This window comes from Nomia melanderi, chromosome 7 (assembly GCF_051020985.1).
Source record: "Nomia melanderi isolate GNS246 chromosome 7, iyNomMela1, whole genome shotgun sequence".
Classification (NCBI taxonomy): domain Eukaryota; kingdom Metazoa; phylum Arthropoda; class Insecta; order Hymenoptera; family Halictidae; genus Nomia; species Nomia melanderi.
This window is the reverse complement of record NC_135005.1, coordinates 15,114,749-15,129,074: the sequence shown is the minus strand read 5'-3', so window position 1 is coordinate 15,129,074 and position 14,326 is coordinate 15,114,749. Positions and strand designations below refer to the sequence as shown.

Below are 14,326 nucleotides of genomic sequence, written 5' to 3'. Positions count from 1 at the left end.
GCGATGTAGGCCACCGGTGTGCCGGTCGCAGCCGCCCTAACCCGGCCCCGGGATTATTTGGTCAAGGCGAATTAGCGGATCGCCGGCTCTAACGGGACCGGAAGGGAAGAGACGCGCCGCCTGCATTCAGGGGCGGATGAAAGCGGCGCGCGAGCGAGCGGACCGTCGGCGAGAGGCGGGCAGCGGAGGCCGGGGCGGGAAGAAAGTTCGCTGGCGCGAGAGGAGAGATTTCGCGAGTTTCAATTAACAGGCCCGCCCCTCCCCTGCCTCCTTCCCCTCCGCCCCCTGTTAATGAATTCTCGTTAAAAACTGCTTCGTTGTCGTAATCGTGTTTCACTGGAAAACTGTGCCTGCCGCCTGCACTCCGAGCCCCTATCCGTTCCGCTTTTGTTCTCCGCCGGAGCGAAACAAGGAAAAAGCGGCCGGCCGCCATATATATCATAACGAGGCTGGCCCGGCTTGTGTTCCCGCGGCTTGGCTCGGCCCGAGCCGGGCATGTCCGCCGCGCGAGACGACGAATGGCGACCGATCGGTCTCCCCCGGCGGAAGATATCGGGGTCTTAGCGAAAACTGATCCGGCCGCGCGGGAAGAGTAATTAAAGAGATTCCTGGTGAGCGAAGGCTACCGGCAGCCATTGTGTCGCGTACCCGTCGAGCCGGCTACACGATCTGTCTTCCCGGAACCGGAATTTCGAGGATCAACCCCTTAACGAATCTTTTTGTGCTCCCCTCGATCGGGAGGACGAGTATGGCGCGAGAAATGGGAGTCGATTGTTGTATCTGTGGTTTATGATTAATACTGGAAGTTTGGAGAATGAGGAGGAAGATTTGTAGGAGCTCTAAGAATACGGCTATTAAGATTTTAATTGGATGAGTTAGTTTGGGTATCGCTGATTCAGTTTCTTTAGTGATTTCGATGAGGAGCGTGTGTTTGAAGATGATGTCGAATAGGTTTCGTGGCTCTCTTTTGTGGGAGGATTGTTTTCTATAAATATATCTTCTAGAAATATTAATGATATGTTAATATTTACCAAAAGATAAAGAGGAAATGTTAATATTAATGAAAATCTCGGTATTAAACATTTCGTAGCATAGCACTCTCTAGAAACTGCAATTATTTGGTGAAAAGAGAATGATTGTAATACAACCATTAATTAGCAAAGATACACAAATTTCTGTAATTATGAACTAGGACACAGTCAACAGAAAATGTTAAGATCACTCAAAATTTCAGTATTAACCCTTAGCACTCCAGATGGTTTTGTAATCTATCAGCAACTGTAACTAATTTTTATAGTATCCCTAGCGAAAATGAAAAATGCTGTAACATTCCTTAGATCCTTTATTTCCCTTCTTAGTGCAAAACTTGGATGTGTGAGAGATCTAATAATTGTAGGGTAGTTTCTTTAAGATTCATTGAAATATCTAATATTATTCCAATATTGGAGCCTACAGAGTTCAAAGGGTTAAACATTTCGCAGCTTAGTTCTCTCTAGAAACGAATTATTCGATGAAAAGAGCAGCAATCAGCAAAGACGCTCAAATTCCTACAATTACAAACCAGGATACAAATCAACAGAAAATTGAGATTAACAAAAATCTCCTTAATTAAACATTCCGAGGCTTATCTGTCTTTAGCCCCGGTAATTTATGCAAGGATACTGTAACACCGAAGTTCGACAAAATGCAAACATTTCGGTTGCTAGCACAAGGGTCGAATAAGGGCGGAGCGCGCGGCTGACGGAGACGGATAAACGTCTATCGGCGACTGAGGTTTATCATAAAATCGATAGAGGGGGTCTCCTAGCAGGCGTGTTCGGCTATCGACGTTACGGCAACATTTGCTTGACAAACAGATGACGCGCGTCGGGTTACCTTTCGGTTACCTTGCTCTCTGCTCCCTTTTTGCTCGCCGCTTTCTTACCCCCGGTGAAACGGGGTCGAAGAGGAGAGGCAGGCCGGCGAACGTAAACTGTCGTTCTTAAGTATCAAGACGCCTCGGCGTGCATAAGAGGAACGACGTATTTTGCAACTCGCTAAGTAGCTTCGGCTACACTTGTTGCGTTCTGACACTGGCCGCGCTAATAACGCGCCTCGCGGTCCGATTGTCGCGCCAACGGGTTAGTCCGCTCGCTGTATTTCTATTAGACGGTTTCGAATATTCTTGATCGTGAACAAGTGTCAGTGAACTGGAGATTTCGAAGAGTGAACCAACGGAATAGTTCGAACTGTCAACCTTCGAACCGTTTTTCATACAATTGCTTCGTATTCACGTGATTCGAAGACTTCGATAATCTTTGACACGTTAACCCTTTGCACTCGAGAGGTGAGTCGTAGTCACTTGATTTGATATAGTGAATTTATAAGGTCGTATATAATATTAACCCTTTGCACTCGGAAGATTTTCACTGGAAACATTCGACACTTTCCTATGAGACGTAGGTGACATTTGAAACGAACTAATGAGAATACGTAAATTAAGAAACAGAGATATTTTATAGGAATATTTCGCATATTGATGCATTATACGAAAGTTAGTATGATATATAACACTTTGTAATTTTGTTATATCGAATCAAACGGTGACTGAGAGTCACCTCTCGAGTGCAAAGGGTTAATACCTTTGTCGAAGGAAAGAAGTTATACAGGTAAAACGAACGGATTGTCTAGAGAAAAGAGGAACACCTTCGTTGATCGACAATCTATTAAGCAGTTAAATTGACTTTTTCAAATTCTATAGAACCCCCAGGATTCAATCTATCGCACTTTAATCCTTTGCGGTCGGAGATACTTTGAAACGTACAAAACCTTCGACAGATGAAGCTAAATTATATATCAATTGCTTAATCAATAGAAAAAAATGAAAATAAGCGCTGATCTCTTGCTGTTCAAGTAATTAAATTATTCATTTGCCATTTAGTCTTGCAAATATGACAATTTTCTCCTATTTAAGCATTCGATGTGTAATAGTTAATCGAATCTCAGCATTCTTACATCCCGTTCGCAAGTTCAAGACGGACGAGCACCGTGTTTCGCGGCTCCGCGATAATTGCAGCCTCCCCGGATGAATGACAAGCGCCCGTGAACTCTAACCCCGTCGGCGTCTTTCATCATCCCCCGCAGCCGGATCCCCCTAACGACTTCGAGCAGCCACTTAATTCCCATCAGACGGCGCTCCCTATCTCCTAAGTAGCGGGACACTTACCGAATCCGAAGTAGGCCCGGCGAGAAATTATTAAGTCCTCGAAGGGCCTCGGATGAATATTGTATGGCAGCTGAAAAGTGTGAGCGGACTGATAATAAGACGTTCACCGGTGGACTCGGTCGTCGTCGTCGTCGTCGTCGTTGAAGGATAGTACCCTGTCAGCTTTCGACCCGCGGATATTCAATGGCCGGACGAGGAACGTATACAGAGTGTCCCGTTTTATTGTCCGCCTTCGAAGAGGGTTGATGGTTTCAGGGAGCAGACACTGGGAAAACGGTTCGAGGGATGACGCGACGCGGGGTCAACGAAAGAGAAGAAGGACGAAGGAAGTCAATAGAAAAGGGGCGCATGATTGGAGAGAGATCGGTGGATGAACTCCTTCCAGAGAATAGCTCGATCCCGTGAAACGTAGACCGTGTTCTTCCTCGCCGCGAGCTCTCTCCGTGAATCTCGACGTGTTTCCCGTTTCTCTTAACATCGTTTTCCTTTCGATGTTGATTCCGTCGAATGTTTCCATTATTATTATAGTGTTGCTGTATTGTAGGTAACGAAAGAGTGGATCTTGAGTAATAGAGAGATAGGGATGAATGTATGTGTTTAATGAAATATGGAAACAACACGGATAACGAAAAGTACAACTCAATGCCACGGAGGCCGTTGTAGGGCAAGGGGTTAAAGAAGGTGATTGAGTAATATCTAGGCTGAAATTTAACACTGGAATTACCAGTCGAAATCACTGATTTCGATTGTTTTGTTTCGCAATTACTGATATCTTAGAAGCATTGAATATTCGGAATGATCTTGAAAATAAATAGTTTCATTCGAATATTAATCTTTCGCGGTGAATATCTGGCACCTTAATAGAACTACCATGGGTCAAAATGACAAATTTTTTGAGTTTTTCTTTTGCGGTTACTGAGAAGGTACACCTCTTTGGGGAATTATTAAAGAAGGTGATTAAGTAATATCTAGGCTGAAATTTAACACTAGAATTACCACTGATTTAACACTGATTTCGATTGTTTCGTTTAACCGTTCGTAGTGGCAAATGAAGTTTATTTATTCGTCTTCCTTCCAATCATTTATTTTCATTTATCTTTTTTTCCAATAAATTATTAATGCCAGAGCAACCGTATCGACCGGGTTGAGAAACATGTCACAGGCCAAGGGCTTAATGATCATTGTTATGTTATTAAATATTAACAATCATACACGATACACATATTCTCCGCGAAGATTCAAACATATTCGAAACGGATTTTAAAGCAGCCGATTGTACTCGCGCAACAATGTTCCCGGCAACCCGTTTATGCGATTCGACTACCGTTTAATGAAATGTTCGTTACCCATCGTTCTTTGTCGCGCGTCAATTACGAAGCACAAAGCTATTAAGTCGTTTACATGTTCCAATTGCATTACCGTTGAAAAACTGATCGGCCGTGTATCAGCAATTTCGAATATTAATAAAAAGTCGACCGGCTGCCCCGGTAATTCCCGCAAAAAAGGTGGCACAATGATATTTCCCGAGAGTTTTTTCCCCCGATTAAAACGGGGTATACCGTTCTTTCGTTAAGGGTCGACGTTTTCAATTAACAAAACGAAATATTGAATTCCGCGTGCGTCGGAGGGTTAATTGAATACAAATTTGAACTACCCGGATTTTCCAGGGTTTGCCATAACGTGTCGGGATCGAATCGACTGTCGACGGGGGAGGGGGTGGAGACGTGTAGAAATAACGTGTCACATTTCAAATTCCACAAAGGGCTGGAGGGATGGGATCGAGGGATGATGATAGACCTGTAAAGGGCGGAATGTCCTACATACGGGCTAGAAATAACAATACAGCGTACTTAATTTATCACAAAGCTCAGCGGCGGCGGCGGCGGCGGCGGCCGGGGGTGGGCGCAATCAGGAATGGAGGATGGATTGTTCGAGTTCCCAAAGGCGGTCAATATTATCAGCAGGATTTCAACGAGCCCTGTGCCAAATTTGGTACAGATTGGTCAAAGAGTTTACGAGTTAATAAACGGCGAACGGGAGTTTCGCGAGCACGCGTGCGAGTAGGTCGTGCGTCGTGTAGGGTGGTTGGGTGATCACGATACGGTTGACAGCGTGACGCGCGAAGATACGGAAGAAACGGCTGATGAAATATTGGAGCGATCGTGGAAACACTTGGTGGGGAAATTTGATCCTCTGGGTTTTGGGGTGAGTGTACAGGTGAGGCCGGTGTGGGAGCTTTTTGGGAAATGTTTGATTGCGAGATTGTGGTGTGATTTAGTGATGGTATGGTAATGATGGAGTGGTGATGCAGGAGGGATGTAGTGATAATGTAATGATGATGTAGTGATGATATAGTAATAATATAGTGATAATATAGTGATGATATAGCAATGATATAATGATGATATAGTGATGATGTAGTGATGATGTTGTGATGATATAGTAATAATATAATGATAATGTAGTAATGTAAAAAGTACTAATATAATAATGATGTAGTGATGATGTAGTAATAATATAATGATAATATAGTAATGTAAACAATAATAATATAATGATGATATAGTAATAGTATAGTAATAATATAATGATGATGTAGTAATGATATAGTAATGATATAATGATAATGTAATAATGATATAGTAATAATATAATGATAACATAGTAATGATATATATTAATGATAATATAGTAATAATGTAGTATTAACCCTCTGCACTCGAAAATTTTCCACTAAAAATATTCACCATTCTCCACTAAGATACAGACGACGTAATTAAAACCTAACCAATGAGAAACCATACATAAATTCAAAAAACAAAGCTATACTCCAATATTTCCCACATCGACGCATTTACACACCTCAATACAATATATAATCTTACAATTTCACATCAAATCAGTAACTAAAAGCCACCTCTCCAATGCAAACGGTTAACAAGTAATGCTATAATAATACCGTACCAATAATAATTAATAATATAACAATAACACAGCAACGATACCTTAATAATACACCAAAAACCCAGCAGCATCGATTCACCGGCAAAACAATCGAACAAACGCCGCCGTTCGAACTGATACGTAAATCCAAATGAGTTCAATTAATCACCCTAAATTCCGCAGGAATCACGCGCCGAATATGCTCGGCGGTCCGGCGCGTTTCTCGTCACGGTTACACCGTTCCATTTTATTGTCGGCCATACGTCGTACGTCTTTCTCATCTTTTTTTTTTTCCCTCTATTTTATACACCGACAAACACGATTTACGAGGCTCCCCTATCGCGTAAAACAAAACGACGCGGGACGTATGCTTCCGCGCTCTCGCCTCCACCCTCGCTTCCTCTTTCGTCCCCGTCGCGTAAATCGGCGGGGCCCGCGTTCGGTTATTGGCTGTTAGAGGAGAAACACGTCGGACGGACGCGCAAGAAACGGAAAGACGCCGCGCCGTTTTGATGGGCAAAATAAAAACGGCTGTAAAGCCTCGAGATATGACGCGGAATCGGCCTCTTATCGCGCGAACGTTCATCCGACCAGGGGTCGAGGGGTGAACCGGGCCGACGACCTTGAACGATCAATTGATTTCCAGCCGACTGCATCCCGCTTTACACTATTCCCACCGCGACCGGTCGAACGACGGTTTTTTCAAAATTTCGATTGGAATTTCTTATAGACAACGTAATCGAGTCGCTGACACGATGCTAATTCTTTCGATGAATTCTTTATTTTTTCACATAAACATGTAATTCTTCTGATGCTTTCGCGGCCTGGAATATTATTACATTCTGATCAGTATCAGTGTGCCTTTAGCCCCCTGATGACGCCAGCTGCAATGCCGGCGAAACGTTGGGAAAATATTCCTATTGCACACGGCTCTCACCCGAAAGCCAAAAATGAATGTAATGTAGTTCTTTGTTTCGCTTTGATCTGTCAACACTGGGTTTACGGAACGCGTCGAATTGACGCATATCGGGTTTTAGAAATATTATTTTGTTTACGATTTTGATTGATGCGATCACTGACATGCACCCCAATTACCTACCATCGAATCTCCAGTTTCCGCGATCTAAATAAACGAGCGATTCTTTTAGGAATAATGGAACGAAGTGTGCAATAAATGCCCGTAAACCTAGTGTTAATCAGAAAATGAATATTTGTTGTGAGAAATATTCTCGAGTGCAAAGGGTTAATATTATGTATAAGACTTTATAATTTTGCAAATTGAATCAAGTGGTGACTGAGAGTCACCTCTCGTGTGCAAAGGGTTATTTTACGGCGTGACTTTATTCTAACGGCTTTGGAAAACACGCCTAGCCCTTTCAAGTCCTCGAAAATGACTCGGAACACCGAAAAGTAGAAGTCTCTTCTTTACAAGACCGTTTATGGCCTTTCCTGGAGAAGAGTCATTAAGAAGGATTATACGTTTATGTGAAAAAATAAAGAATTGATATCATTTCGATGTTCCATGTGTCATACATTATAGAAAATTTCATATTGAATTCTAAATTCGATTATTTTGTCAAATTAAATGGCGACTGCAAGGCGCCGCTCGAGTGCAAAGGGTTGAAAAATCTAAGTTGCGCTAACCAGTCATCCGATTGATCGCGGTATGAACAGCGTTTATCTCGACGGATGCGTAAAAACATCGGACGCGCTGTTTATTGGCGGATCGGCCCCGCCCTGGACGTTACGTAACGTCCGCGGCTTTACTTCCGTCGCGCCGCGTTAACCGTCCGCCATTTAGCCGGCGCTTTGCGATTCACTCGCAGCCGACCGTTCCCGTTTACGTTGATTAACCCTTTGTGATCGAACGCCGCCTTAGCGGGGGCGAGCTTTGCTATCCGAAGTCGGCCGCTGCGAGCGGGTAATTCAATTATTCAAATAACGAGAGACTGATACGCGGTTTCCTTCTTTCGCACGGTTATTCGCCGGCGCTCGCGATGCGGTTCCCGCCGAGCGAGGCGTTAGCAGTTCCGAACGTTCCCGTGGATCCTTTAATCGCGGCGAGGGGAATTGCTGGTTTCTTGTAATGGAATAAGGAATCAGTTTGGATTTGACTAAGACGATAAGTGAACGTGTATTCGCCGGATCTCAGGGGCGCGCGATGAGTAATTAGCTTCGCGAGGAAATTCGGGGTTGAGATCTCTTCCGGTTTTCAACCCTTTGAGGACGAACGCTCGTCGAACTACAGGAAACAGTCGAATGAAGATCGTATATCGAACGTTTGAATAATATTGAAAAATCGAATGATATATATATTGCTGTTAACTCTTTGCACTCGAGAGGTGATTCTGTCATTTGATTTGATACAGCAAAACTGAAGTGAAATATTTAGTACTTTAAATTGAACTTTGTATTGTTATGTGAAATATTCAAGTAAAATATCTTTGTTGCTTAATTTATCTGTGAACTATCGTTAGATTGGGTTCAAACAACGTTGTATGTATCTCGTCGGAAAATCTTGAATATTTCCAGTGAAAAACTTTCGAGTGCAAAGGGTTAACACTTGGCCAACCGAATGAGATCTCCCAGTTTTCACTTGGCAACGTATCACCTTTCACTCTGTTCATCTTTCCTGTTATTGTTTAGTAAGTCTCGAAGCGGGATTACTTGGAATTCATCGAATACAGTTATCGCTTTTGTAAAGCACAGTTTTTAACCAAATCAGTGAGTTCGATTGAAGATAACGAAAGTGTTAACCCTTTGCACTCCAAAAATGTCACTAGAAATATTGAATTTATTTCTATGAGATATAGACGACATTTTTTAAAACTAACTTAACGAGGAATCTATTCACAAAGTAAGGGGAACAATTATTTCTACATTTCACGTATCGATTACTCAAGACTTAACGTTAAATACAAAATTTTACAATTTGGTAAATTAGTATTGCACTAATCGAGTGGTGACTGAGAGGCACCTTCAGAGTGCAAAGGGTTAAATAATTCGTTCGCGACACGTTCCGAATGCGAAAGTTCAATTTCAACATCAACGTTCGACAAAGGGTTAACTCATTACGATTTCGTCCGGTCGAACCGATGGACGGCCGCGACGTGTCCCCCGATTTTTCATATTCGCCCGTTGAATTAATTATAAAACGAGGCGGAGCTGTAACGAAAATAACCTCGATCGATCGAACCGTCGCGGCGGCAGCGTTCGGAAAAAATGGATTTCCCTATCGTTCCGTTTTTATTTGAAATTTATCGGCTAATCGATCGGCAACGACGCGTGTTTCCCCTTTCAATTTGTCCGGGGGATCGTTTCCAACGGAATAATTCCCGAAGTAACCGTGTCCGGCCACATTCTCCTCGTTTCGTCCGGCGAGTTGCGGTGGATTAAGTTGCGAACGAGATATTCGTGCGCAAAAGGAGGATAACGGGCAGGAAAAAAGGGAGAGGGAAAAGCCGATGAACAGGGCCCTCGTTAAAATACGCGTTCCCGCGCGGATTCGAGCGGCGAGTTCGGAAGTTCCCGTCGTGCCGGTCTCCTCCCTTTGAGACACTTCGACTGAAAAAAAGCGATTTTTCCCCGGGAACGCGTTATTAGTTCACCGTGCCGCGCGTCGAGTTGCGACTCGCTTCGTCGCGACGTTCTTCGACCCCTTGCCTTGGCTGTCCCACGTCGAGTCGGACTCGACATTCTATGTTACTGCTGTATAGCATTGATGCTATTTTTAGAGAAACAATTGCTTCCATTGTTTTCCTTTCCCAATTTACCAGATCGTCTTCTGTTAAAATCTTTCAAGCAGATGCTTCTTCTGTTAGTTTGAAACTATCTTTTAATAAAATCACCGACGCTCGCGTTTTTAGCAGCTGAAATTTAGCCGGCGTTCGATGCGTTAACCCTTTGCACTCGAAAGCTTTTGCACAAGAAATATTCAACATTTTCCGACGAGACGGCATGGTTTGAAACCAACTTAACGATAATTCACAGATAAATTAAGCAACGAAGCTATTTTACTCAAATATTTCACGTAGCAGTACAAAGTATAATTTAACCCTTCATATTTTCTCCAGCTTATGTCGAGTCGGACTCGACATTCTATTTTACTGTAACCTCTACCTGTTTTAACAGTTTTTTCTATATTTATTTGTAGTCTCACAATCGTACCATTTAAAGGTAACATTTCAGACTCCCAAATATCCTTCGTCAGAAAAGGGCTCAGTTTGGCAGTCAGTATCAGTTCAGAATCAGTTCAGTGAAATTCAGTAGCAGTTCAGTTCAGAGTCAGAATCAGTTGAGAATCAGCTCAGCTATCAGTCAATCAGTCGTTTAGTCCCAACATTGGGTCCTTCGAAAAACTCAGCATACTCAAAAGTGCTCGTGACAATCGGAGTACTTTGCAACAGTATAATTCACAATACAATAATTCCTATTCCTCCGCGCGTGACGCTCCCCGTCGATATAAGATAACCCGGGACAATTACTGACAGTGTCAGCGAGAGACACCGAGAAATAGTGGAACGAATAGAGCCGTTATCTGCGGTTAACGGGTTAATCCATTTGTATAATATCACCGGTGCGCGTTTGTGCTTTCAGATTAGATTGTCCATTAACGGTCGATCAATACCGCGATATTATTGTTACTATTATATTACCACCACTATTATTATCATTAAAATATCATCAACGACGCACCGCTGTTAATTCAATCTCCATCGTCGCCGTCTACTATAATATTAGAACTTTCTATCACGATCCACGTTCTTATTCCCACGCGTTCAATTATTCAAACGCGACGAACAGCACGGAATTCGGAGGTAATGGAATATCCCTCATTCGATCATACGGGCGCGAACCGGTTGAAGGAAACTCTCGCATCCGGTTCCGCGCGTGCTGTCCCGCCGCTTAATTCGCCGAAATTTCGCATTCATCCGGCGCCCCTGTTCAAGACTGTTAATCGAATGAAAACATCGCTCGGAAGAATTCGATTCAACGGCACACGCCCGCCGGATTATTCAGGTACGCGTCGTGGCCGCGGAATTTATTTACAACCGGAATTCCGTTCTAAGCGACATTCGCGCATCGCGCGACCGTTGCCGCGCAGCGGAGAGATGGCTCGCGAAGCCGGCCGTGTTATCCGAGGAACAGCATCATTCCGAGGGAAAACAACGCGCAGCTTTCCACTTAATTAGTTATTCTTTCTTCCGTGTTCTCAACTTTCCCTCCGCTCCGCGCCTCTCCCGCGCTAATTATAAGGTTACAACGCGCCCATCGGGCTCCCGCGGTCTCACGATTTTCGGAGCGCGGCGCGCGATGATACATTATACGCGATACCCATTGTTCGCCGAAAAGAGTGTATTAATTAAATCTAAATGAAACTCCACCGGCGGCCATTCATCCCGCGGCGGGTTCAACGGAAACGGCCGGGGCACCTCGATCGATGGGCGCCTCATTCAAATTCGACGGCGGGAAAAAGGAAGCAGACCGGGGAAACCCGGGGAAAAACAATCCGAAGGAGCCGGGGAGGAAGGATCGGGAGCCCTTAGAAAACCAGCCGGCACCGGTAATTCCGCCGGGCGGCAGCCGGAGCCGCACATTTGATGAAACACGCCGCCGAGGCCGGATCTAATAATACTCTTTTTCATCGCCGTGTCCGCCGGCCGAGCACCGTCCCTCGCCGGCTGAATAAAAAATTACTTATTACCCGTTACACCTTACTCGCTCCTCTTCCCGCGGCCGCGTGTACACTGTGATTCGGGGCTATCGCCGGGAATCCCCGAGTCGCGCTGATCCCGCTCCATGTTAAACACCGCCCGGCAAGACGGAGGAGCCCGGCCGTGTTTGAACAGTTCCCGAATTAACGGACGGAGAAAAAGGAAACCGGGGTGGGGAGTTATGAGGGAAAATGAGGAAAAAAAAATGGCGGAAAGGAGGACCGGGAAGAGGGAGAGAGAATGGGGATGAAACGCGACCGAGGAAAAATGGAGACGAGAGAATAGGGGCGGAGGAGGAGGGGAGGGAAAGGAACAAAGAGGTAGAATCGACGAGTAGCACAGTCGGGGTTACCATTGGATTTCTAGTTTCCAGGGGACTCGCGTACATACCGTTAAGTACGTGCACCAAGACGGTCTTCGTGTTGGCGTTGCTAGGGTGGCAAGTGTACTGTCCGCTGTCCGCGGGCTGCGCGCGTTGCACCAGGAGATACGAGGTCGTCACCTCGCCCTTCTCCGTGATCACCGACACACCGCCCCGTGGACTGTCGTAGTTGATCACCTGCGTTGCAAGAGACAGACGTGAGATCGAATGAGAAGGGAGCGGGATTTCGGCGATGACGAGGGGAGTCCGTGGATCGGAATTGATGATTCTGGAGGAATTGTGACGATAGCTGTGGGGTTAGTATAGTGTAGATGATGAGAAGGTGGATCTTGAGTAATAGAGAGATAGGGATGAATGTGTGTAGTTAATGAAATATGGAAACAACATGGATAATGGGTGAAAAGTATAATTCAATGCCACGGCGGACGTTGTGGGGCAAGGGGTTAAAGAAGGTGATTAAGTAATATCTAGGCTGAAATTTAACACTGGAATTACCAGTCGAAATCACTGATTTCGATTGTTCTGTTTCGAAATTACTGATATGTTAGAAGCAGTGAATATTCGGAATGATCTTGAAAATAAATAGTTTCATTCGAATACTAATCTATCGTGGTGAATATCTGGCACCTTAATAGAACTACCATGGGTCAAAATGACGAATTTTTTGAGTTTCTCTTTTGCGGTTACTGAGAAGGTACACCTCTTTGGGGAATTGTTAAAGAAGGTGATTAAGTAATATCTAGGCTGAAATTCAACACTGGAATTACCAGTCGAAATCACTGATTTCGATTGTTTTGTTTGGTAAGTGTATAAGCAAGCGAAAACAACGATTTATACAGGTCGAGACGCATTAGTCAGTTATCGAGGTTGTTATTAAGCTTAGCGAATTCTAGGTGATTTAATATTATTATATAATCTGTATAGAAATTGTAACAATAGATTATTCTCAGCTTCTTCAGATACTTATTGTAGTATTCGAATGAAACTATTTCTTTTCAAGATCATTTCAAATATTTAACGCTCTCGAGGTGTCAATCATTGCGAAGCAAGTAGTTCTAGCGTTAACACGTTCACTGCCACGTGTACCAAATGTGGTACACGTTAATTTTTGTAGCAAAATATTTGTAAGGGACACTTGAATATAACTTAATATTTTGTTTAAAGTTTTTTTTTAATTTCATATATTTTGATATCGTTCCTTGATGCTCTCGGTGCTTTGTAACGTAAATTTCGGTCATATTTTGAGCTGTATTGATTCTCTAAATAAAATATTAAGTTATATTCGAGAATCAATACAGTTCAAAGTATGACCGAAATTTCCGTGGCACGGAACGCGTTAACGAGGAATCATACACGATACACATGTATTCGTAAAAAAGTATCCATCACGAAAACAATGCGCACGGGCGTGGCTACTCGTTCGCGCGAAGTTCGCCACAGGTCCGACGAGACGCGGCGTCGTCTTATAAAAGTAATTACCCAATGTACACGCAGCTATTTCAATATCGGCGCAGCTAGGTAAAGCGGTTCAGGGGTTAAATGAGGTGCAGATTCCTCTCACGCTTCAGTTTACTTTAAAATATCAACACTGACCGATCTCCCGGCGTGGCCCGGCTATCCCGGATTTACCGTACACACACCGAGAGCCCGGAGAATGAGAAAAAAAGGAAGGGGAACGGAAGAAAAGGAAGAAGAGGAGAAGCGACGGCGGGGAATTAGCGAAAGACGGGGAGGAATAAAGGTGGCGAGGGTCCTGTAAACCCGGCTAAGCGAGCAAATTCCCGTCCGGCCGGCAGCGGCCGCTCGTTAGGCGTAAAACAGAGAGCCCGGCGATCTCATTTTAGCCCCCGAGCCAAAACGAATTTATTTCGCCGGGTCCAGAAACCGAATTGCCCGGAAATTCGCTTATCCGCGGTTAAATGGAATCTCCGTTCTAGCCGGCGAGCGCGCGGTTCCTCGCCGCGGACGCGAAATTTGTCAAGGGACCACCACCCCACGGTAAATATTCGTGGCACCCGAAACAACGGCAAGATAGAGAACGGCCCGGCGAAAAGTGGAAAGATGAATGCGGCATTGTGCGCG

The 14,326-nt window shown here is 44.3% G+C and overlaps 1 protein-coding gene across 5 annotated transcripts in view; it reads right to left on the bottom strand.

Annotated features, from left to right (window-relative positions):
* Positions 1 to 14,326, bottom strand: part of LOC116425088 (neurotrimin) — a 124,004-nt gene that overhangs the window by 12,367 nt on the left and 97,311 nt on the right. For all 5 annotated transcript variants that reach the window (XM_031972299.2, XM_076369112.1, XM_076369110.1 and 2 more), the window contains one exon: positions 12,253 to 12,421. In XM_031972299.2, coding sequence (XP_031828159.1) covers positions 12,253 to 12,421 — 169 coding nt within the window. The remainder of the gene's footprint in view (positions 1 to 12,252; positions 12,422 to 14,326) is intronic.